The sequence below is a fragment of the Lithobates pipiens genome, unplaced genomic scaffold (assembly GCF_037356315.1).
Source record: "Lithobates pipiens isolate NorthernLeopardFrog02 unplaced genomic scaffold, aLitPip1_a1.2 Scaffold_25, whole genome shotgun sequence".
NCBI classification, from domain to species: Eukaryota; Metazoa; Chordata; class Amphibia; order Anura; family Ranidae; genus Lithobates; species Lithobates pipiens.
Window position 1 is genome coordinate 194,392,947 of NW_027507787.1, and position 26,545 is coordinate 194,419,491.

The window sequence follows — 26,545 nt, forward strand, 5'->3', positions numbered from 1 at the left end:
TATAAACACATACATACAGATAGCCTTTTTAAAAACAGCAGTCCCTTACCTTATCTCTTTCTGCTGGGTACTGCCCTCTAGGGGGAGGCAGAGAGCCCAGCACACACTGCTTTCACTTTCTTAGGTGTAATCAGTGTGATGAGCTCCCCGCAGTGCGGTCTCAGCCGCCCTTGCCGCTCCTCCGATCTAGGCATACAGGGGGCCCACATGGGGCCCAGTCGCAATGGCGACTCCTGAGACCCCTATATGTCTGCCCCTGAGTCTTAAAAAAAGAATAAACCTGGTCATAAATGGGCATATATCTCCCTTAAGCTGGCCATAGATGGAGCAATTTTAATTTTCTGCAACCGTGGGTTGCAGGAAAGAAAATCGCCTTATTCTCCCATCAACAAAGACATTGTTGATAGGGACATCCCTCTTGCTAAGCCATTGGGGTTTATTTACTAAAGGCAAATCCACTTTGTACTACAAGTGCACTGCAAGTGCAGTCACTGTAGATCTGAGGGGGACATGCAAGGAAAATAAAAAACAGCATTTTTATTTGCACATGATTTGGATTACAGAAATCAGCAGAGCTTCCCCTCATTTCACTCTTCCCCTGATTTTGATTTTCCCCTCATTTCGATTTTCCCCACAGATCTACAGCGACTGCACCTGCAAGTGCACTTGTAGTGCAAAGTGGATTTGCCTTTAGTAAATCAACTCCATTTGGTTTTCCTGGGGAGGGGGATCCCTCCTGGCCAGGAGAACACACAGTGATTATTGCTTGCGACTATAGTTGCTGGTAATAATTGTATGAAAAAGCCAACATGCAGGGTGTACCCAAGTTGACTGATGGATTGACTTGGGTACAAACAACCTGCCCATACATAGTTCGAATCTCGGCCGGTCCCTGCTGAACCTGCTTTGGTTGGTTTAGAACAACTGGTGGGAAATATCTGTCTGTTCTTGAGTGATGGGACCTGTGGAAATTGTGACACATTTGCACCTGCACAAACCCAGCACTTCCAACACTTCACAGTTGATGAATAAAGTGATGGGATCCCTTAGGCCGCGTACACACGCGCGGACTGTTCGCCCAACCTTGTTCGTCAAACAGTTTGACAAACAGCCCGCTCAAAATTAGCATGAACGGACTTGACCACACACGATGAACGAACAGTCCGCTGAAACCGTGCGCGATGACGTGAACGGCACGTACGACGGGACTAGAAAACGACGTCCTATACACTGCAATGCAACCTTCGGCGTGTAAATCCTTTCTGAGTATGCGCGGAACTTAGTTTGACGAACAAGCCTACACACGAGCGGACTGTCCGCTCAACCAAGTTTCAGCGGACAGTTTTACGGAAATTCCGAAAAACTTTGTTCGTCAGACTGTCCGCTGAAGCCCACACACGAGCGGACTGTCCGCTGAAACACTGTTCAGCGGACAAAGTTGGGCGAACAGTCCGCCCGTGTGTACGCGGCCTAAGACTTAGTTTTGTTGCATCTAGCACATGAAAAATGGTGATGGTAAATGTTATCAAGCTGTTTATTAACTAAACAACATTTATTCTACACAGTGAATAGCTGAAAGGAGTCTGTACATAAGCCAGTTCTATACTGAGCCATGTATGTGTCAATTTCAACTTCTCAGGTGAATAAATACTGGTTGTGTAGAAGATAAGAGTGTTGTAAGTATGTGTGTGGTGCCTATACCAATGTCATACTAATCAGATTTAGCCATTGCCATGCAAAGCCAATTCTATTACAGATTGATTCACCAGCACCCAGGACTAAGAAGGGCCAGGTGACCTTATCTCTAAGTATATAGTCAACTTTAGTTATTTGTACCTTGATCTAAGAACCCTTTCACACTGGAGCGTTGGGGGCATCGGCGGTAAAGCGCTGCTATTTTTAGCAGTGCCTTTCGGTCGCTAGCGAGGCACTTTTAACCCCTGCTAGCGGCCGAAAAAGGGTTTGCGGCCCGTACTGAGCTGCCGCTGATTTCAATGGGAAGGGGCACTTTAGGAGCTGTGTATACACCACTCAAAGAAGCTGCTTGCAGGACTTTTTTGGATGTCCTGCCAGCGCACCGCTCCAGTGTGAGAATCATCGGGCTTTCACATTGGAGTGGCAAGAGATGCGCTTTGCGGGCGCTATTTTTAGCGCTGTAGCGCCTGTAAAGCGCCTCAGTGTGCAAGGGGTCTTAGTGTTACAAAAACGACTCGGTTTTAAAGAGCATGTCTTAGGAATAGAAATATGATTATCTGCTGTGGGTTACAACAAGCTGGCCATACATTATACAATTTTCCTTTAGATTTACCAAAATCATAATATGGGGGTCACATCTAAAGACTTTCAAATTGTATGCAATCAGACAGGCCCTTGCACTACATAGTTGAAGGTAAATCTAAAGGAAATTGAATAAAAAAAATTTGTATAATGTATGACCAGCTTTACAATACCTAAAGCCATTCTCCTCCATATCCCCAGACCATTCTCGCTATAGCTGTACTGGTACATGTGTGAACATTGTGGTTTGTAAAAGTACATAACGCTAAACGGTAAATGAAATGGGTGGAACACAATATCAATGGAAAACAAAGACATGATTATTAGGTCATGAAATATTTTAATCTCAACAATGATCCAAAATGGTACTCATTGCAACTACTATGATTAGCACTGATGAAAAGAAAAGACATACAGGACTAGCTTACTTAACAAGGCAGTGCAATGATGATATGTAACGTGCATAAGCCCATATCTGGGAGATGATATAGGAGTGGTGGGTTTGCGGCACTACAATTTATGCAGAACAAATCCTCTTTATACTGCCATACTGAATAAGCCAAATAGACTTTTACAACAAGACAGCCAGTGAAAATAACGGTTACATGATTCACCAGACGTCTCGGTACATTATTACAGACATACGGGGCACATTAAAGTCTTACCTGGGCTGCCTTATATTTGTAAGCAAAGAAAACAAGCAGAAAGCAGGGGATAAAACAAATAAAACAAGCAAAGTAAATCAGGTTAGTTCATGGGAAGAACTGCAAAGCTAGTTGGGAATGTGTAACTGCTAAAGGATGAAAGGGATACATTTTTAGGAAAAGAAAGTAAATCATACTACTGGGAATGCTGCCTAGCTTTTGAAAGGGCAACAAACAAAAGATTTCAGGGGAGTGAAAACTGCCCTTGGCTTCAATATCACTTCTATCGTCTTATTTAAGCCTAATACACACGGGCCGAATGTTGGGCAATGTGTATGGCAGCTAGTCCGAGAGCAAGCTGCTGTTGAAGGGTCATGACCAAAAAGGTCTGCCGACCGGCGCTCTCAACCAATGGCTGAGAGCACTGACCGGAGTGTTCTGGCAGAGGGGCAGCCCCCCTGTCAGGACACAATAGCACAGCATGGGAGATTAATGTACTAACATCAGATAGTGGTGTGTACAAGGCTTAGGGCTTGTTAGGATGGAACGATGCACAAATGTCCACTGCACATATAGGGGAGATTTACTAAATTTGGTGCATCTGTGCATGTGCTAGATTTTATTGTCAATGCTTAAAGTGGTTGTAAACCCTTACAAACCACTTTGACCTACAGGTAAGCCTTAATCTAGGTCAAGAAATATCTCCTAAACCTACACGGTTTAGGAGGTATTTACAAAAAGACAGGAACCGCTGTCTAAGTCGCATGCGCCGTAGACATCAGCGCGCAGGCACACTGGGCATGCCGCAGCTAACGGCGATATGCCGTTAGTAGCGGCTCCTATACGCATGCGAGCAAGTGACATCATCGCTACTCTGGCTCTGTGAGTGGCCGGAGCAGCGATACCCGGAAGAAGATGGACGCTCCGTGCTACAGGGGACAGCGGCGACTCCGCTGGCTCCTGTGTCAGGTAAGTGACACATAATGGGCTACTATGCGATGCATAGTAGCCCATTATGCTTTACCTTTGCAGGGAGACAAAGAGGAAGTAAACCCATCAGGGTTTACTTCCACTTTAATTGAACAAGCTGAAGTTAGAAGCTGATTGGTTACATCAGATTCTGTGTGAATCGGGTATAGTAGCCCCCCCACCCATAATGCACTTTGGTTGCACTCACACTTGAGCTGAACATCTTTGGTCATGTTTACGGGCTTTTTTTGAGTGTTTGTACAAGTGTTTATTAGCACTTTTGCTTTGCTTCTCCTCTAGTCAATAGGGGAAAAAATGCATGATATGGGCATTATTACACCGTTTTCAGGTGTTCCCATTGACATCTTTTGGGGCCAAAATGCTTGACATTTGTAACGCAAAAGAAGCTTGTGTACTTTTTCAAGCCATACATTAAGGTATTAATGAGCACAGCTGAAAACCTTGGGAATTTGTAAAGTGTTTTGTAGCTTCAAACTATAAAATGCTCAGGTGTGTGAATGGGGCCTAACTCATGGTTGCAAATTATTGAAAAAGACAGTGCAAGCAGCAAGGAGGGTTCATTACTTCATAACCCCAATCAGTGAGATTTATTTCTTGATCAGATCAGTTAAAAACATGAATTGTTTGGTTGCATGTGGCTAATGTATTTTTCTCTTTGCCTCAACTAAACCATTCGTTTTAATTTCCTAAATATATTTTAGGTGGATCAAAACAAAAGATGTGTAAAATATATTAAGCAATGTACCAAGACTTGTCCTGTGTATGACTAAAGAAGCAACGGGAAAGAGATAAAAACCGGGAGAACCTGCCAAAAAAAGGAAAAGAAAAGAAGGGGGGAAAAGGCAGTGAAGGAAGAAAAAAGGAGAAAAAGGAAGGATGTCTTACTTGGCACAGCATAGATTAATACGCTAGAATTAGATAAATAGAAGTGCCCTCTCACATTATGAGTTAATCAGTACTATAGGAACAACGTGCATCATAATTTCGCTAATCAAATAGGAATGGACCAGTAGGCACTGTTATAGAGACAACACAAAGGGCTCAAGGAGAAATTGGTATAGAAATTGTAAAAAAAACAAAACACAACATTGTTCTGATCATTCGGTATACTCAAGGTCTAGTGTTCATCCAAAAAACATACAAAGGGAAGAGTGATATCTAACCCTTCAGGATGTACACTGTTGAGGGGGTGTATCCAATATGCTTCCCAGTACAAGAGAAAGCGATCTTTGTTTCTCCCCTCAGTAGTCTATCAATGCGTTCAATGACCATCCTTTGAAACCACGTTTTTCTTTGCTCTACAAAGCAGTCACATCTATCCCCTGCCAGCATGCTTTAGAGAAGGACCCTTGCTCTCTGTGTGGAAGGAGTGGTTTTTCTGCAAAGGCTTGACAATCCCGCACTAGGGAAAACCTATAGCTGTGCAATCAGTAAAGCTTATGTTCCCTACTGACTGGAAAGCTCTAGATATAGCAGGGACACGTGAACTCTGCAGAGAGACTACTGCTTCTACAGAGAACAAGGGCCCTTCTCCACAGTATGCTTCCAAGGGACAAGTTTTTCTACTCAGGATGTGTCCACTTTCTCTAAGATTTTGCACATCTTTTGTTTTAATGCACATGTAATGTCTTTAGCTGATTTGATATATGAAATATGCTGCAAAGTATTTGGAAATCTGCAAAGTTCTGGGGTCGTACGGGCACCACAGAGCAAGAACTCAATCCATCAGGTGAGCTATCCATCCGTGGTAAATAAAAGTTGTACTTCTTCTGTAATTGTTACCTGCCTTGCTGTCATGCAAATTTACTCGCTTCAATACTTTTAGTGACTGGTCTGTAACAAGTATACAGGCATACCCCACTTTTAAGTACACAATGGGGTTTATTCACTAAAGCTGGAAAGTGCAAAATCAGGCTCACTTCTGCATAGAAACCAATGAGCTTCCAGGTTTTATTACCAAAGCTTAATTGAACAATCTGGGGTTAGAAGCTCATTGGTTTCTATGCAGAAGTGAGCCTGATTTTGCACTTTCCAGTTTTAGAAAATAAACCTCATTGTGTACTTAAAAGTGGGGTATGCCTGTACAGATGAAAAGATTTGACTTTTTTGCCTGCACTGCTTACATACTCAGGGAAACAATAGACAGAGAAAGCCAAGCAACTAGCATTTTTCGAAGTTAATCAGCATCCGTAGTCTTCAGAGTTCTCTCAGTACAAGTTTGCTATACAGCCATGGCCAAAAGTTTTGAGAATGACACATTAATTTTCACAAAGTCTGCTGCCTCAGTTTTTATGATGGCAATTTGCATATACTCCAGAGCAGCCTTTCTCAACCTTTTCGACACAGGAGAACCCTTGAAATAACTTTCCAGTCTCAGGGAACCCATACTAAAAATGACTAAATCTACGACTCATAAAACATTAGTGTGATGGTCAGTGGGAAGAATGTTCCTTGCACTTCATCATTGGGAAGAATTATCCCCTTACAGATAGCTAAACAGATCAATGGTATCAGTGGGAACTTATCTGAGATGACGAAATTGCTCATTGCTCAAGGAACCCCAAGCAACCTCTGGAGGAACCCTGGTTGAGAAACCCTGCTCCAGAATGTTATGAAGAGTGATCAGGTGAATTGCAATTAATTGCAAAATCCCTCTTTGCCATGAAAATGAACTTAATCCCATAAAAAAAAAAAAAATTCGCACTGCATTTGTGAAGAAGGCTTCAGGGTGCCCAGGAAAGTAAAACAAGTGCCAAGACCGTCTCCTACAGTTGATTCAGCTGTGGGATTGTGGCACCACCAGTGCAGAGCTTGATTAGGAATGGCAGCAGACAGGTGTGAGTGCATCTCCATGCACAGCAAGGAGAAGACTTTTGGAGGATGGCCTGGTGTCAATAAGGGCAGCAAAGAAGCCTCTTCTCTCCAGGAAAAACATCAGGGGCAGCCATAAATAAAGAATGGTACAAAAAGACTTCTCCCAAGCATCCAAGAACAGTTTGGTGACAAACAATGCCTTTTCCAGCATTTTGCCATAGGGCAAAAGTGATAACTAATTGGCTTAGGGAACAAAACATCAGAATTTTGGGTTCATGGCCAGGAAACTCCCCATACCTTAATCCCATTGAGAACTTGTGGTCAATACTCAAGAGGTTGATGAACAAAAAAAAAACCCCACAAATTCTGACAAACTGATTATGGCAAGAATGTCACTGATTATGCAAGAATGGGATGCCATCAGTCAGGATGTGGCCCAGAAGTTGATTGACAGCATGCCAGGGTGAATTGCAGAGGTCTTAAAAAAGAAGGGTGAACACTAAAATATTGACTCTGCATAAACTTCATGTCATTGTCAATAAAAGCCTTTGACACTTATGAAATGCGTGTAATTATACTTCAGTATACAACAATAACATCTGACAAAAAGATCTAAAAACAATGAAGCAGCACACTTTGTGAAAACGAATATTTGTGTCATTCTCAAAATGTTTGGCCGCAGCTGAATTGATATACAGTATAGACATACTATATATATATATATATATATATATATATATATATATATATATATATATATATATATATATATATATATATATATATACAATGTATATATAATTTTAAGATTAGTGTTAGGTACCACAAATTTACCAGAATACTTATTGAAATTAGCATATACACAAAAAGATATGCATGCAAGCTATATGGATGTACAATGTGAACACTTACCAATCATCTGTGCAATTGTTTGTTCATATTCTGCAACAATTTTCCTGGAGGAAAACAAAAAGACTTTTAAATCTCTTTCTTAATAGAAAGCTTAAAACCTTCCTAAAGGCATACCAGTTTAATTATGGTAACAATTAATCCTTCACGCTGATTAAGAAAGTGACCTTGCCAGTTAGGAGGATAAATAATGATGTGATGAACTGTTGTAAACTAGCATTAAAACAGAGATCTGTCCAAAAGCTGCCTGCTAAATAACTGAATGTATCTATCATAAGACATAGGAAGGTGCTCTTCTTTCTGGAGGGTGTCTGCACTGTTAGCTGTAACTAGGGATGAGCCGAACACCCCCCTGTTCGGTTCGCACCAGAACCTGCGAACAGACCTAAACTTCGTGTGAACTTTAGAACCCTATTAAAGTCTATGGGACTCGAACGTTCACAATCTAAAGTGCTCATTTTAAAGGGTAATATGAAAGTTACTGTCCTAAAAAGTGTTTGGGGACCTGGGTCCTGCCCCAGGGGACATGGATCAATGCAAAAAAAAGTTTTAAAAACGGCCGTTTTTTCAGGAGCAGTGATTTTAATAATGATTAAAGTGAAACAATAAAAGTGTAATATTCCTTTAAATTTCGTAGCTGGGGGGTATCTATAGTATGCCTGTGAAGGGGCGCATGTTTCTGGTGCTTAGAACTGTCGCTGCACAAAGTGTCATTTGTGCAGGAAAAAAAGTCTTTTAAAATCACTTGCGGCTAAATTGTCGGGTCTCCGTAATACAGAGAACACTCAATGAGTGTTCTCTGTATTAGCCGACAATTCATTCATTCATTGATTAAAAAAAAAAAAAAAAAAAGCGTGGGGGTTCCCCTAAATTCAATCAAAAGGCCCTTCAGGTCTGACATGGATATTAAGGGGAACCCCGTGTCAAATTTAAAAAAAAAATTGACGTGGGGGTCCCCCCAAATATCCATACCAGACCCTTCAGGTCTGATATGGATATTAAGGGGAACCCCGCATCAAATTTAAAAAAAAAATTGACGTGGGGGTCCCCCTAAATATCCATACCAGACCCTTTATCCGAGCACGCAACCTGGCAGGCCGCAGGAAAAGAGGGGGGGACGAGAGAGCGGCCCCCCCTCCCTCCTGAACCGTACCAGGCCACATACCCTCAACATTGGGAGGATGCTTTGGGGGTCTGTGACCCCTCAAAGCACCTTGTCCCCATGTTGATAAGGACAAGGGCCTCATCCTCACAACCCTGGCCGTTGGTTGTGAGGGTCTGCGGGCGGGGGGCTTATCAGAATCTGGAAGCCCCCTTTAACAAGGGGACCCCCAGATCCCGGCCCCCCCCTGTTTGAAATGGTAAGGGGGTACAAAAGTACCCCTACCATTTCACAAAGAAAGTGTCAATATGGTTAAATAAGACAAACACACTTTTGAAAAATTCCTTTATTAAAAATAAAAAAAATAAAAAAAAAATTCCAGCGGTGCTAATCCACTCTTGCTATCCAGCGACGGGTCTCCGGGGTCCAGCGATGGATGATCATATCCAGCGACGGGGGATCTCTCAGTCCAGCGCTGTCCATACCTCCTTCTTCTGTCTCCACTGCGGAGACACTGCAGAGAGCCGAGCGCTGACATTTCTTATATTGGGAGGGCGGGGCCACCCGTCACCTGACCCCGCCCCTCTGACACAGGAGAGGGAAGCCAGGGGTTCCCCAGTGACGTGTGGGTGACCCCGCCCCCTCTGATGTAACGCAGGTTTCCGTTACATCAGAGGGGGCGGGGTCACCCACACGTCACTGGGGAACCCCTGGCTTCCCTCTCCTGCGTCAGAGGGGCGGGGTCAGGTGACGGGTGGCCCCGCCCTCCCAATATAAGAAATGTCAGCGCTCGGCTCTCTGCAGTGTCTCCGCAGTGGAGACAGAAGAAGGAGGTATGGACAGCGCTGGACTGAGAGATCCCCCGTCGCTGGATATGATCATCCATCGCTGGACCCCGGAGACCCGTCGCTGGATAGCAAGAGTGGATTAGCACCGCTGGAATTTTTTTTTTATTTTTTTTATTTTTAATAAAGGAATTTTTCAAAAGTGTGTTTGTCTTATTTAACCATTTTGACACTTTCTTTGTGAAATGGTAGGGGTACTTTTGTACCCCCTTACCATTTCAAACAGGGGGGGGCCGGGATCTGGGGGTCCCCTTGTTAAAGGGGGCTTCCAGATTCTGATAAGCCCCCCGCCCGCAGACCCTCACAACCAACGGCCAGGGTTGTGAGGATGAGGCCCTTGTCCTTATCAACATGGGGACAAGGTGCTTTGAGGGGTCACAGACCCCCAAAGCATCCTCCCAATGTTGAGGGTATGTGGCCTGGTACGGTTCAGGAGGGAGGGGGGGCCGCTCTCTCGTCCCCCCCTCTTTTCCTGCGGCCTGCCAGGTTGCGTGCTCGGATAAAGGGTCTGGTATGGATATTTAGGGGGACCCCCACGTCAATTTTTTTTAAAAATTTGATGCGGGGTTCCCCTTAATATCCATATCAGACCTGAAGGGTCTGGTATGGATATTTGGGGGGACCCCCACGTCAATTTTTTTTTTTAATTTGACACAGGGTTCCCCTTAATATCCATGTCAGACCTGAAGGGCCTTTTGATTGAATTTAGGGGAACCCCCACGCTTTTTTTTTTTTTTTTTTTTTAATCAATGAATGAATGAATTGTCGGCTAATACAGAGAACACTCATTGAGTGTTCTCTGTATTACGGAGACCCGACAATTTAGCCGCAAGTGATTTTAAAAGACTTTTTTTCCTGCACAAATGACACTTTGTGCAGCGACAGTTCTAAGCACCAGAAACATGCGCCCCTTCACAGGCATACTATAGATACCCCCCAGCTACGAAATTTAAAGGAATATTACACTTTTATTGTTTCACTTTAATCATTATTAAAATCACTGCTCCTGAAAAAACGGCCGTTTTTAAAACTTTTTTTTGCATTGATCCATGTCCCCTGGGGCAGGACCCAGGTCCCCAAACACTTTTTAGGACAGTAACCTGCATATTACCCTTTAAAATGAGCACTTTAGATTTCTCCCATAGACTTGTATAGGGTGTTCCGGCTTTTCGAATTTGCTGCGAACAGCCCAAATTGTTCACTGTTCGCTGAACAGGCGAACAGGCAATGTTCGAGTAGAACATGAGTTCGACTCGAACTCGAAGCTCATCCCTAGCTGTAACGCCCATATCTTCCTATCTGCACTGGGTTTGCTAAATATCAGTAAATATACTGACAGTTTGTAAACGTCTGTGACTTTTACAAATGTCCATACATCTTAGATTGTTAGCTCTAAGGAGTAGTGGCCTCTGATTCCTACTGTATTAAAGTGCATTGTATTTGTACTATCTACCCTCAAGTTGTAAAGCGCTGCGTAAACTGTTGGCGCTATATAAATCCTGTATAATAATAATAATAATAATAATATTAGGGGCTGATAATTTGTCATGCTGTGTTGACTTTTCTAAGTGTAAACCAGGCAAATTACTAGTTATGTGTATGATCAGTGTTTCCATATCATGTTTATACTGTTTAACCCCCCTGGCGGTATTCCCGAGTCTGGCTCGGGGTGGAAGTTTTATACCAAAAGCGGTTTTATACCAGACTCGGAACCGCATCGCTGTATGCAGGAGGTGGTTACTTACCTTCTCCCTTGGATCCAGCGATGTCCCCCCGCTGTATGAGCGGCTCATCCTCTGCTCGATTCATCACAGAGCCGAGCTCCATTCCCTGCGAGCGTTGCAATGCACGGGGACGGAGATCGGCGCCAAATTTAAAAAAGTGAAACACACACATTACATACAGTATAATGTAATCTTACAGATTACATTGCTGTATGTAATCATTTCACATCCCCTTTGTCCCTAGTGGTCTGCCCAGTACCCCACATGCAGCTTTATATTATAAAAACTGTTCTTTATGCCTTGAAACTGGAGATTGTCCATAGCAACCAAAACTGTCCCTTTACATCAAAAATGATTTTAGACAGCTAGAAAACAGCGATAATAAATTAGAATCACTCGCAGAATTGAGGGATATCGATTTGTGGGGAGATCCGTCATCAAATATTGAAAAGTAATGACAGTGACAATTCTGCAACTGAGCAAATTTCAGTGTTTTTGATTTGATTACATTATTGAATAATTTTTATTATTGTTATATTATTATTTGGTATAATTATTTATAGTTATTTATTATATTATAATTTATGATTTCATTTTTCAAACTTTATCATACTCGGGATGTCTGCTAGACTCTGGTTTGGACAGATTTAAGTGAGTTATTCCTAAGAATTACAGGACTGCAAAATAATTGTACCGCTTTTAGCACCTAAAATCCGAAATAATCGTACCGCTAGGGAGGTTAAATATTGATTGACTTAGTTTTTCTTAGTTCTGTCATTTTTCAGGTTGTCCATAAAAAGTGTGCTCCGTCAGTAAATTTTTCATGTTTTGTCAGTAAAAAATGACACAGAGGGATGGCAGCTTTGGTCAGCACTCACAACAAGTCTGTAGTATTATACAGAATTATAGTTTATGTAGAAAGAGTCATCTGATTTATGCTTTAAAAAAGTATAATTTTTTACAGCATTCAGTAGTACTTTGTCCCATCTTCCTAGGTGCCCTGTAACACTAGTTGCAATGTCAGACAGCCCCCCCCCCCCCCCGGATGCACAGCCTCCGACACCCCGGCGAGCATGGAGGTGGCGGTTTTGCCAACAATCGCCTGTCTCCGGCCCCCAGCAAGCTTCACAATGGAGAATACAGCGGTAGATGTTGCCAAAACGCCCTCCTTCCCTGTGCATTCTGATTGATGGTGACAAGTGCTGAAAGTTGGAGACAAGGATCCACCAACAAAGCAGCCCTCTCCTTGCTAGTATTTGCTAGCTACACTGTCAGGCAATCGTGACCTTGAAAGACCACTAAACCTAAGATGATGTATGTTATATTGGATAATACTAGCAAATAGACAATCCTTTTTCGTCTCGTTCCCCTCTCGTGGGAACTACTACTTCCTCCAACACCTCACCTAGCCTGATTTGTCTATGTTATGTTTACTAGTCTTACTTCCTCCCTCTAGGCTTGTCCTTCTCTGCTTGGGTAATGTGTGCTATTTTCTACTTTCCTCCTCGCCTCCTGTTTTCCTAATCCGTTTCCTTCGTGGCCATCTGTCATTCTCTTTCTACTTTCTTGCTTTCTCACTGTACAGTCAGAATTGCAGTAACTATCTTCAGTTTTTTACATCTACAGAAAAGTTTTATATTCCTTTGGAATTAGGATTTTAACACCTGTGATTTTAATACCCGTTCTCTGTGTATTTATGATGCTCTCAACTCCAAACTCTACCAAAGTCTACCTTTTCCACTGAAGAAAACAATTGTAATAGGTAAGTAGTTCAAGATTATGATGAATATTGCTCCCCGCTATGCAGTCTTATGCCACGTACACACGATCGGACTTTAAGGTGGACCAGAGCCCATCGGACAATTCGATTGTGTGTGGGCTCCAGCAAACTTTTTCTTCCCAAAAGTCTGGCGGACCTAGAAATAAGGCTTCAAATTTGTGTGCTGGACTCGGCTTTTAGCAGACAATCCATTCGTCTGTGTGCTAGTCCGACGGACTAAAACCGACACTAGGGCAGCTATTGGCTACTGGCTATGAACTTCCTTATTCTACGTCATCACGTTCGAATCCATCGGACTTTTGGAGTGATGTGGCCAAGTCCGTTCATTTGAAAGTCCGGCGGACCTCAGCTGCAAAGTCCGTCAGATTATCTGCCAGACCAAGTCCGTTGAAAAGTCCGGTCGTGTGTACGTGGCATTAATAGTTTAATGCCATCTGCTCTGATAACCTTCTGATAACCTTCGGGAACTATCAGGACTTGTTCACACGGGGGCGTACTAAAGCATATGCCTACGGAGGGCGAGGTTTACCAGCATGGGAATTCAAATATCAAATTGGGAGCAGTGTCTGTGTCCATGCAGCCGCAGTATCCCAAATGACATCAATGGGACTGCCTGCAAAGGGATGCAGGGAACATATGTGCATCCTTATGTGGGTAAACACAGCCCTCCACAGGCATACGATTAGTGTGCCCCATGTGAAAGAGGTCTTACATGTCTTCCAATAAAATGAAGAATGTACACCAGTACTTCAACAACTGTACACCTTTATTGTTCATGGTAACCAATCCCGTCTCATCTAGCATCTCCCTCTAGGTAAAATAGGGGTGGCCACTCTGATCAATGATTAATCAAGTTGTACAGCAAAAGAACATGAATGTGTAAAGGTTTTCATTTATTCAGATCATAATATAGCTAGCAGTTGTTACTAATATTCCACAGGAATTGTTCTGTAAAGCTGACAACATTTTACTACTCATCCAAGTGGCTCCCATAATTTAAATGAATGTTGGGAACATGTCACAGAATTTATAGACACATGGGTGACACAAGTCACCCATGTGTCAAACAGGAGCCACAACTCCAAGCTTCTATGGCTGCAAAGCCGACCGAATGCTGATCTGTAGTATGGCCATGCTCTGGGGAAATACACTGACAAAAAAAGAAAAAAGAAAAGGAAGGAACAGTCTCCAGGCAGGAACAAGTCGCAATGCCTGAATGGCCGAATAATCCCTACTAAGCCGTGTGACTTCATTGGTGTGCAGTCTCCTTTCTTTTTTCAGAAATCAATGTGTCATGGGAGATGTTGATTCTATGAGAACATGATGGGACATATGAAAATTTGTGAAACCATTGTGTTCTAATTTATATAATTCATTCATCATGGTGCAACATCAATAAACAAATAATTGTCATTAGCTGCTACTAGCTCTTCTGGTGTTATTAAAACCCTTATACACACACTAGTTTTTGAAAGTTCCTTGGCTTATGATTAGTCACCCTTTGGGTACCATATTTATTGGTGTATAACACACACAGGCCCATAACACGCACATTCATTTTAAGAGGGAAGTTTCAGGGAAAAAATTTTTTTTTAACTAAGGAACTTTGGGTCAGTGTCCATCTGCAGCCTCACCATTGCCATCAATGCAGCCTCACCATTGCTAACAATGCAGCCTCATCAGTCCACATCAATGCAGCCTCACCATGGCCATCAATGCAGCCTCATCAGTCCACATCAATGCAGCCTCACTATTGCCTTCAATGAAGCAGCCTCACCATTGCCATCAATGCAACAGCCTCCCCATTGCCATCAGTGCAGCCTGATCGATGCCCATCTGCAGCCTAGAGGGGACAGGGAGGGGGACAGGACAAGCGCCGACAGATTACATAGAGTGAGAATCTCCTATTATAGACAGAACAGGGGTCCAATGGCGGCCCAGGAGACAGGACTTGCTATTACAGAGGCCGCCAAGTAAACAGGAGATTCTCACTGTATGTAATCTGACGGCGCTCATCCCGCCCCCCTCCCTGTCCCCTCCGAAGCAGCTAAAATTGAAGTATTGATGTATAACACGCTATTTGTAACCAATTTTCATGGTGAAAAAGTGAGTGTTAAATGCCAATAAATACAGTAGTTACCAAATTAAGTGATGTTAGTGGGTACACCCTATTTTATTTCAACAAATTTTACTTTTACAATCTGAAAATGTCCCACATTGAGACATCTAAGGACCTTCATACATTACGGTGATTGAACTAGAACCTTCTCTGTTCAAGAGTTGCCTGTGATGCAAGTAGATGTAGGTTTGTGCTTATCTCACTGCCATATGGAGGGGCCTTTAATGCCTTGGATTTGTAAGGCCATCTGAGGTATAAAAAGCAAGATTACACAGTACTACAAGAGGATCGCCTGCTATGCTCAAGTCAGCTCAGACTCCAATGCCCAGTAATGCTAAAACCTACAGCCTACATATAAGCTGGCCTGACAGATGAACAATGCGCAATATATGGCTGATTGTAGCTCCTCTCACCTCATTTCTACCACCTCACAGCGAGTTTCTTCATACTTCTTCTTCCAATCTGTTACTTCTCTCTCCTTAGCTGTAATCTAAAGAATACAATGGCAGGTTAGTAGAATATAGCAGTGAATGAATAATGACTATAAACATTGCCTAATCCCGAGCACTGGATTTATGTCAGACAGACACCTCTAGTCAACAATTTTATTTTACTTTTATTGAAAGGTTACACATTTATAAACATACATTATATATAATTTTAATTATTTATGTAAAAACTTTACTTTAATCATGCAATGCCATAAGCTTCTACAGCACTCAGATTGCAAAGAATGCTGGGTTTTCTCATAAGCACTGCTTGCAGAATTACCCTGTAAATAAATTATTGATGGTGGTTCTAAAGCCTACATATTTTTTACCTTAATGCATTTCCTGTATTAAAGTAAATTTTTTTTAAGTATCAGCCCTCATTCGATCCGGCGGTGTGCACGTCAGCAGGGGGGTTGGGCTGTTTTTTGGGAAAATGTATTTCTAAATTTCAATTTATTTTTTTCCAGGTACATTATTTTAGTACAACAAAAAACAATAACGTGGCTTTAACAGAACCTCAGAATTGTTTTATTATTTATAACTGATTGGACATGATATGGAAAGGAGAAGACATCTATAGCCCCTAATCATATCAGCTGGTTCCTAAAATGAAAGGACATTGGGGTTTATTTACTAAAGGCAAATCCCCTTTGCACTACAAGCGCATTTGGAAGTAAAGTCACTGTAGATCTGATGCCCTGTACACACGGTTGGAATTTCCGACGAAAAATCCGTCTGATTTTTTCGTATGGATTTTGGCCCCAAACTTGTCTAGCATACACACGGTCGCACAAAGTTGTCGGAAAATCCGATCATTCTGAACACGGTGAAGTAGAATGAGTAGAATGACGGGACTATAAACAGGACAGTAGCCAATAGCTTTTGTCTCGTAATTTATTCTGAGCATGCGTGGTACTTTGTCCGTCGTAATTGTCTACACACGATCGGAATTTAAACGATCGGATTTTGTTGTCGGAAAATTTTAGATCCTGCTCTCAAACTTTGTGTGATGGAAATTCCGACGGAAAAAGTCAGATGGAGCCCACACACGATCACATTTTCCGACAAGATCCGATCGCACATTTACCGTCGGAAAGTCCGACCGTGTGTATAGGGCATTAGTGTGACATGCAAGGAAAATAAAAAACAGCATTTTTGCTTGTACATGATTGGATGATAAAATCAGCAGAGCTTCCCCTCATTTCAGATCTTCCCCTCAGATTTACAGCGACTGCACTTACAAGTGCACTTGCAGTGCAGAGTGGATTTGCCTTTCGTAAATCAACCTCCATAGTCTTAACCTGAATGATGTGTGCATAAGTGGACAGCCTCATCCTGCCTGGGTATATGTGTATGCACTGATGCCCTAAGTAACTAGTGATGGCAACCTTGTTCCAGGGATAGGCCCGGTAAAGGCTGGTGTTTTTTTTGGGGGGGGGAGACAAACAATACACCCACCATTACGTCGGGTCGTGGGAATGGCACAGAAGCACCCCCCCAGTCAACCAGTCAGTCAGGGCCCCGCACTTACCCCATCCAGCGGCGGCTTCTCTCAAGGCTGTGGGCGGCTGCTGTGTTGGTTCCTCAGCGTCTCCTCCCTCCTCCTCCTGGCAACCAATCCGATCGGATCTCCTTTTGGCCAATCAAGTGACGGGTCTCATGAACCGCTTCCTGATTGGTAAAGAGGAGTATCAGTGTGACAATAGCAAATATTCATTTGCTATTGTCACACAACTGGGTAAGCTTGGGACGCAGTGCTCTAGTAAATATTTTGTCTCAAAATTCCAACTGCTACATTTGAAGGACAGTTTTTTCTGTTGAAAATCAACAGACTTACTGCGTGGATCACCAGGTAAAAATTAAAGAAAGCCTAAAAAAAATGCAACCACCATGCAGGAATTGATAAGCTACCATATAGTAAAATGTTTGCTTTTGGGTTTAATATTGCTTTCAAGAAAATCCACTGGTGCAACAGTGACACATAGTGGTTACATGATGTATTGTTGACAATTACCCAACAAAACTGCATCCCATTTATAAGTATATAATGTATCAAGTGTCTTGTAATAGATCAGTTTACCGAGCAGTCAGATAAAGCCAAATGTAGGCTTGCTACAGAAATCTATGACAGCAACTGTCAGCAAAGGTTTACTGTACCTCTTCCCTGGCAAGCTGAAGAGCTGCTTCAAGGTCAGAGTGCTGATAGTTATGTAAATGGCCACCTCCAGCTGTCTCCATAGCCACTGACCGTGAATAAAGTGACTTGTGCGAGAGGCCTACGTCATTTGGGTCCAAGATCTCCGGCTGTAGGTAAAAACACAGTGGTCAGTATTAATTTGTATTCCAATGTTTCAGTCCCAAATCGACAGAGCAATAATATAAAACAAAGGCGGACGCAGGTAAATTCAATCAGGTTAGACAGCAGTGCAGGGCACAGCACACAGGGATCAGCTGTATATTAATGTCGATGGCTTCAGCCGATTACTGGACTGCAGGATGAGTGTAACCTGCAATTCTATGACAGCTGAAACACTCCAAGAGGTGATTTACCTAAAGGTCTTACTGACCCTTAGTGGTTGGTTAATCATCAACCCAGTGCCGTCAGTGAACCGCACAAACAGGCCTCACTACCTCCCCTCTGCCCCGGAAACACAGAACCTTAAATAATGAAACAGCAATTTATTTGTGAAGCAGAAAGAAGAAAAGCATTCATCACAAAAAATGTTTTTCCTGTATTACCATTGCAGAAGACAATTATGTTGCTTTATACAGCTGTAAAGTCATGCATTGCTATTATTCCTATGCAGTGGAGGGGATGGCACATCTGCCCATGCACGACAATGCCACAGGTTCTCTTTAATGTTAAACCTCACAGCTGCTTATACTTACACCCTCCTTGCTTGCTGCTGCTCCATCCGCCTAAAAAAACGTAAGTGACATACTGAATACAGGCAAGTATGGGACTCCCTTCCCTTCCATCTATATGACAGCCGCACAAATGCTGAAATGTGGGGAAGGCAGAGCCCTCAGCCTTGTGTAAGCTTCACGTTGTGATTTAAGGCTTACAAAAGGCCGCTGCTTGTAAGCAGGTGAACAGAGAAGTGGGGGGTCTAAAGGAAAGGAAGTAAAGACCAGCATGGAATTTAACACATAGCTGTGTCCTGCATGGGCAAAGCACAGGGTCACTTTAAAATGAGCACAAATCCACTCTGCAGCACTGCCAGGGTGTTGTCTCCATCACCTTGTCCACTGATATATTAAAGTGATACTAAAGGTTTTTTTTAAAATAACAAACACTTACCTCCACCGTGCAGCTCGTTTTGCACAGAGTGGCCCCCAACCTCACCTTCTGGGGTCCCTCTGTGGCTCTCTCGGCTCCTCCCCACATCTGATAACCCCCCCCCCCCCCCCCCGGCAGAATCACTCTCCCAGGGGGTTGCGAGCGTGCTCCCAAGTCCAGCATTCAACGTCCATAGAGGCTGAATGCAGGACTTGGCCCCGCCCACTGGATTTGATTTACAGCAGTGGGTGCCAATGGCTGCACTGCCATCAAGCTATCCAATCAAGAGCCGAGAACCCCCTGCAGAGAGAGAGCGCGTCCCCATGGGACAAGTTCAAGAGTTCAGGTAAGTAAAACGGGGGGCTGGAGGGTCGGTCACCGACAGGTGTTTTTTCACCTTAATGCATAGGATGCATTAAGGTGAAAAAACACAAGCCTTTACAACCCCTTTAACTGTCTTACCATGCTCCCTATGGAAACTGACACTGGTAGCTGATCACTGAGAACTGTATTCTACTAAATGCAAGAAAGCAAGAGCCGTACAGCGTCCCATCTACAGAGAATCAGTCCTACAAGCGTGTCCCATATTTTGAAAAGCATAAATCTGAAGGGTTGGTTTGCTAAAGGAAAATAGACTGTGCATTTTGCAAAGTGCAGTTACTCCAGAGCTTAGTAAATGAGAAGTTCTGCTGACTTCCATCATCCAATCATGTGCAAGAAAAAATGCTGTTTTTTTGTAAATTTTCCTTGCATGTTATTAGGTACTCTTTGCAAAGTGAAGCTTTACCTCGTTTACTAAGCTTTGGAGCAACTGCACTTGCAGAGTGCAACTTCACTTTGCAATATGCACAGTCTATTTGCCTTTAGTAAATCAACCACTACAGTAATACCTCGGATTGCCTCTAATGCTGTTTACGAGCGTTTCGCAATATGAGCTATTTTTTTAAAATCTTGACTCGGTTTGCAAGTGTTGTCTTGCAAGACGAGCAGGATTCAAGCCTCTGGGGTGTGCAGTACCGCATTTGGCCAGAGGTGCGGAGGCGCCGGTGACACTCGGAAACACTCCGTTCCCAAGTGTCCGAGGGGCTCAGAGCGGTCTCCGAGTGTTTATAAGTGTCTCCAGCCCCCCCCCCCCCCCCACCACACCTCTGGCTAAATGTGGTAATGCATACAATAGCAGTCACTGTGGAACGCTTTATCTGAGTTTTTATTGACTTCTATGGGGGAACTCGCTTTAATATACGAGTGCTTTGGATTATAAGCATTCTACTGGAATGAATTGTGCTTGGAATCCAAGGTACAACTGTATATGTCTTGTCGAAGGCAGGCACACGTGTTATTCCTTCCCAGCATGCATCTGTAGCATACTGGGGTTGATTTACTAAGACTGGAGAATACATAATCTGCTGCAGCTGTGCACAGAAGCCGATCAGCTTCAAGTTTTTTTGTTAAAACTAGTGAAACTTTATTCAGAAAAGGTCCTGCTAGATCACGTCAGGCGGCTAGCACCTTTTGCGGGTATAGCTATGTAAAACATTAAAAATAAGTGGCTACAGGCATACCCCACTTTTAAGTACACAATGGAGTTTATTTACTAAAGCTGGAAAGTGTAAAATCAGGCTCACTTCTGCATAGAATCCAATGAGCTTCTAACCCCAGCTTGTTCAATTAAGCTTTGGTAATAAAACCTGGAAGCTGATTGGTTTCTATGCAGAAGTGAGCCTGATTTTGCACTTTCCAGCTTTAGTAAATAAACCCCATTGTGTACTTATAAGTGGGGTATGCCTGTATACTGTTTAAAAGTAATGCTAGAGTTGAATTACTAAAGGCAAATATACTGTGCACTTTGCAAAGTGCAGTTGCATGCTGTAAGAACAGTTGCTCCAGAGCTTAGTAAATGAGCAGAAGTTCTGCTGACTTCCATCATCCAATCACGTGCAAGCAAAAAATGCAAGTTCTTTTTTTCCTTGCATGTGATTGGGTATTCTTTGCAAAGTAAAGCTTTATCCTCATTTACTAAGCTCTGAAGCAACTGCACTTACAAAATGCACAGTCTATTTGCCGTTAGTAAATCAACCCCACTGTCTAACCCTGCTCTGCACATGCTCAGTTGCTCTGTATTTTTCGGTACTGCCAAATCTGTAGAGGCCGCGTCTGCTGACAATCTTAAAGCAGATTTAAAATCCTATCCTTCACAGCATGGGTGCTAAACCCGTGGCCCTCCAGCTATTGTGCAACTAAAAGTCTCATGAGGCATTGCGTAGCTGATGGTTACAAGCATGACTCCCAAAGACAGAGGCATGATGGGAATTTTAGTTCAGCAACAGCTGGAGGGCCACAGGTTGGGCACCCATGCTTTACAGCCAAGGAAGCTGCTTTGGTTTGATCTGCAACTGCCATGGTGCTGCATATGTGATCAGTTATGACACCAGCCATTTGATGGTTTGCCAGTTTGGTTAAGGACACAAACAAATGTGACAGTTAGCAAACCTGGCATTCCAGGAATGTTTTTTGGAACCGTTAAAGTGATGGGTTTAGTTCCACTTTATGATTTACTGCTTCTCAGGGGCTATGGGCTTCAGCAAAATGGAAGCCTCCAGCAAGAAAAAACAGGAGCAATGCTGGAGGCAATATTCAGCACACGCTAAATTTGGTAGCATAATTATTAATGTGGAATGTATGTTCCTGGCTAAAGAACATTACTTTTTATCAAGTTCTTATGGGTAAGCGGTCTTCTTATGGGTAAGCGGACTGATTACCATGCACAGCTCCTCCAAATTTTGCACTCTCCAGTTTTACTAAATCAACCCCAATCTATTTTAGGAGACTTTGAACCTTTTAAAACACATGATAAGACCGACTTAGCAACACAAAAATAACACCGCTCTGAACTACGATATATGGATAAAAGGTAACTGGTAACCTCGGCACACCCAGAATCCAGGTGCTCTAGGGCTCAGGATGTCCTTCTTACATCCAAATAGGCAAACTTGAGAAAAACTGAAGGAAGAGCCGGCACCGCTGGATATAACATCTGTGATCTTTATTGTATCATGACCGGTATAAAAAGGACAAGCAGACGCGTTTCGGCACAAGCCTTGTTCAATGCTCAAACAAGACGTGCTGAACGCGTCTGATTTTTTTTTTTGTACTTGTTATGATACAATAAAGATCACAGACTTCATAACCAGCGGTTCCGGCTCTTCCTTCAGTTTTTCTGATAAGACCAACTGTCGGCCACCCAATATTTAATGTTGGACGCCAATTCACTTTTTTGAGAAATTTGTTGTGGCCATCACCACTGTTAATTGTATTCTCGGTTTAAAAACAAAAATGCAGACATAAATACTCTGCATTGAGGGACTGGTTTGGGTGGGATAGGGACTATCATGTTGGAAGAACATGTTTGTAGAGATGTTTTTAGCTCAAGTAATACTATAGTTATGCAGGAAAAAAATGTGTTGCAGCTTTAAGATATGACTCAGTCCTAGTCCGAAACCACCTGAATGAGCCCACCAGAACGCTATCACTGTACTGGGCCAATCATAAGTAGCTGAGGCATTCGCCGGAGAACAGGCACATGTATACAAGGGGTAAGTATATGTCTGACTGCGGGATGGAGAATGCCTCAGTCACTTAAAGAGGACGTAAACTCTCCCACTTTGATGCTTCTTTTCATTTAGTCCATTATAATAAGTAATTATCAAACTATAGCCACTGTAATCCAGCCCAAATCACATATTACTTACTGTTTAAAGAAACTTTAAAAAACTTGTGTCCAGGGGGTTAGGCAGCGCCATCTTAAGTATTGTTTTCTGAGTCCACAGTGGAGTGTATTTCCGCCCTTACATTGAGCACTTCCTGTACTGTTCACTAAGCCTCCTTCTCAATCCAACGTTTCTATGGCAACCCCTGCTTCCCTGTTCATAGCTAACTTGTTTTATTTCATAGTATTTACTTGTGCTGATTATCTAGTGTTTGCTTGTGTGAGTTCTATCAGCTTCAGCTGATAAGACTGCAGTAATGCTGTCCCATGCCCTGTTTTACACTGCATGTGATGTCACATGGTCACATGGTGTGTAGGAGGAAGCTCCTACAGATAGATAAGCACATAGAGAGTGTGCTGAAAATCAGGGGAGATCTGGGCATGCTCGGTGACGTCATTCTAAAGAACAAAAAGGATTACAACAATACTAAGCAAGTAAGGAGATATCTACAAGCAGTGTTCATTAGGGTTTTTTATGCTGATTTACATGGGACAAAGTTGTGGGGGAGAGTTTACAACCACTTTAAGATTGGCCCAGTACGGTGACAGCTTCCTGGCAGGATTGCTCAGGTGGGTTTGGACCAGGATCCAAACATGTCTGAGCTCATCCGTAATCAGTAACTGTTTGAAATTCAAACAACGTATGACCAGCTTAAGGATGCAGCTAATGAAGCGAGAAAACCTCACCTGGAAAGTTGTCCCGGGTCAGTTTCCGGATCAGTATGATAACCTAGAAACTAACATTTCCCAAAGGAGTGCTCAGTAGTAGAAACCTCCCTTTTCTCTCAGTACAAGAGTCCTCCAACCACCTTTATAGATAGCAACAAAAATTCACTAATGCAACGTTGGGATATTCTGCCTTAAAAGCTGCCAAGGGCACCGCTCTCAGCTTGTGACCTCTGGAAAACTGCCTCGGCTGCTCCAACAACTGATGGGACTATTCCAACATAAATAAAATAAAATGTGTACACAGAGGAAGTTTTATGTGCAGAATTAAACAATGATTTAAAAGTATTGAGGATGTTTGGAAAGCCAAGGTCTATAGGTCATGATACTGCTAGCAATCATTTCTATAAGGACATCTAACCCACACATGCACCATTAGACATGCACAATACACAGGCCAAGAGAAATGACCATATCATCCAAATCACAAGATCAGTGCAATATTTTCCCTCCTGTCCTAGCAATACCTGAACAAATAATGATTTAACTGAGCAGCTGCTATCTACCTACTATACATGGGCCAGTTACAGTAAGGCCCCTTTCACACAGGACGGATCAGTAATGATCTGCCCGGTGATGATCCGCTTGCTCAGCGGGGATCGCTCCGTTGTCCCCGCTGAGCCGGCGGCGGACAGGGCGGTCTCCGCACACTGTGGATGTTTATCCGCAGACACCCGCTATCCCATAGGAATGCATGTATGTCCGTATTTCATCCGCAAACGGTTGGATGAAATACGGACATAATGTCCGCATGTGTGAAAGGGGCCTAAGAGCAAATTATGTCTAAGGCCCCTTTCTGGCTCAGCGGGGACAACGGAGCGATCCCTGCTGAGCAAGCGGATCATCATGGGGCAGATCATTACTGATCCGTCCCGTGTGAAAAGGGCCTAAAACAATATAGCTTGGCGAGCAAATAGCCTATGTATGGTAGCAGAAAAACCTGTTTGTTTATATAATAATGTGTTAAGCTTTCAAATGGGACACCTAGCATTAAAATTGTGTACAGGTCACTGGTCCATATATAATCTTGAAAACACGTTTAATAGTCTTAATGCAGTAATTCATTTTGTTCAGCTATACATATGCAAGTAAAGAATACTATTAAGTGCTAGAGATGCCAGCACCCATACTGGTGTGGATTACTGAAGGAGAGATTTCAGTTTTTTAACGTGGCACTCCAAGCATTTCTAATGGGTTTCAGTAACTAATAAGAATAGTAATATTACTATAACCCTACTACTAGCCGCTGTACCATACACAGTATGTATAAGAATAAAATATTTATATTCTCCTGCATTCAAGCATTTAAATTGTCCCTTTTCTGACTGTTCTTATATATGCGATTTCTGGTACAAGCTTTGTAAGTGCAATGTTTATTTGTTTTAATAAAATATCTAAATCGGTTTTACACTATGAGGGCTTCTTCCTCTCTTTGAGCTATTATTAGTGCATTATCCGTTTGGGATTGGGGATCCTGTGTGATTAAAGTCACGCTGTAGTTACCAGTGGAAGGTCGATCGATAAGTTACGGAGTACCAGTAACGATACGGATGGTTCTTAATTAAAGCTTCATTTGTTTTACCGTCTGGTAAGCGCATTCACTTCTCGGTGACGGGCACTTGCTTGCTGTGTTTCGTGTGGAATCACCGTGGTGTCATGTTAATAACTCATACATAGGACCCATACCTGCAGTTTTTGATGGACTGTTGTCTTAAAGTCATTTTTTAAGCAAATTTAGTGTCGATCGATGAGAATAATTTGAAGATTTAGAGTTATATATTTCAATATTCAATCAATTTTTGTGTGATGTAATTTAATTTATATTAATTTGGTTATTTAATGGTGCCTGTGCGCGGCTCTTAAGCCCTTATTTAAATTGGCCCACCACAAACAATATATACAGTATATATATTATATGTTGTATTGTATGTTGTATGTACATATATGTTGTCCTGATACTAGTACCGAGCATTTACGCGAGTACTTGTACTTGCACAAATGCTCCCGATGCTTAATTCAATATCTGGGAATGAGGCAGCATTGCTCGCAACCGGAAGTCAGCAGGCGGAGCAGAGAGTGAGACCCCAACAGGCTGGCAGCAGTGGAACTAGGTAAGCTGGCCGGGCAGGGGTGCAGGGCGCAGTCGCATGTTCCATCAGAAAATGGTGACCGGAGCCATCACATTCGGTAACAGACGTGACGTTCCATGTCTCCGTCAGGGGTTGAACATCCCGACACCCATCTTGGTACACCCTGCACTCAGCCGCAGTAAGCCAGCAGCGGATGTCTTGTTACACCCAGCCCATATATTTCTGGCTGGGTGTAACAAAATGTCTGCTACCGCTTACTGCAGCCGAGTTCAAGGTGTACCAAGATGGGGGGTCGCAGCATATACTATATGATAAATGACATGAATGATAAGAGGAAAGGAAGGATTTTGCAATGCATTGCAAAATCCTTCCTTTCCTGTCATCATTCATGTCATTTATTATGCCAGGCCAGCAATTGCCAATCAATGCATTTCAGTGCCTGCCCATCAGTGCCCATAAGTGCCACCTATCAGTGATCAACAGTGATGCATATTATTGCCCATAAGTTCCACCTAATTCTATCAGTGCTGCATAATCAGTGCCACCTATCAGTGCTAATCAGTGCTGCATAATCAGCTCAGTGCTCATCAGTGCTGCATATCAGTGCCCATCAGTGCCACCTAATCCTAACAGTGCTCATCAGTGCCACCTAATCCTATCAGTGCCACCTAATCCTATCAGTGCTCATCAGTGCTGCTTAATCAGTGGCAGAAGATATCATTAGTCTGTATTGTGCTTTGAAAACTGCCACATGACATTAAAAAAAAGTATCAGTAATCGATATCGGCGAGTACTTGAAAAAAGTATCGGTACTTGTACTTGGTCTTAAAAAGTGGTATCAGGACAATCCTAATATATATATATATATATATATATATATATATATATATATAGATAGATAGATATATATAGATATATATATAGATAGATAGATAGATAGATAGATAGATAGATAGATAGATAGATAGATAGATAGATATCTCTATCT

General features: G+C 42.7%; 1 protein-coding gene across 9 annotated transcripts in view; it reads right to left on the reverse strand.

The window, feature by feature from the left end:
- TACC2 (transforming acidic coiled-coil containing protein 2) overlaps positions 1 to 26,545 on the reverse strand; it is a 295,989-nt gene that overhangs the window by 5,509 nt on the left and 263,935 nt on the right. For 5 of the 9 annotated variants that reach the window (XM_077455365.1, XM_077455362.1, XM_077455366.1 and 2 more), the window contains 4 exons: positions 18,585 to 18,614; positions 17,853 to 17,999; positions 15,618 to 15,694; positions 7,638 to 7,681 (listed from right to left, as the gene is read on the reverse strand). In XM_077455365.1, the coding sequence (XP_077311491.1) occupies positions 7,638 to 7,681; positions 15,618 to 15,694; positions 17,853 to 17,999; positions 18,585 to 18,614 (298 nt within the window). The remainder of the gene's footprint in view (positions 1 to 7,637; positions 7,682 to 15,617; positions 15,695 to 17,852; positions 18,000 to 18,584; positions 18,615 to 26,545) is intronic. The other 4 variants (XM_077455363.1, XM_077455368.1, XM_077455367.1 and 1 more) reach the window with 1 other exon arrangement.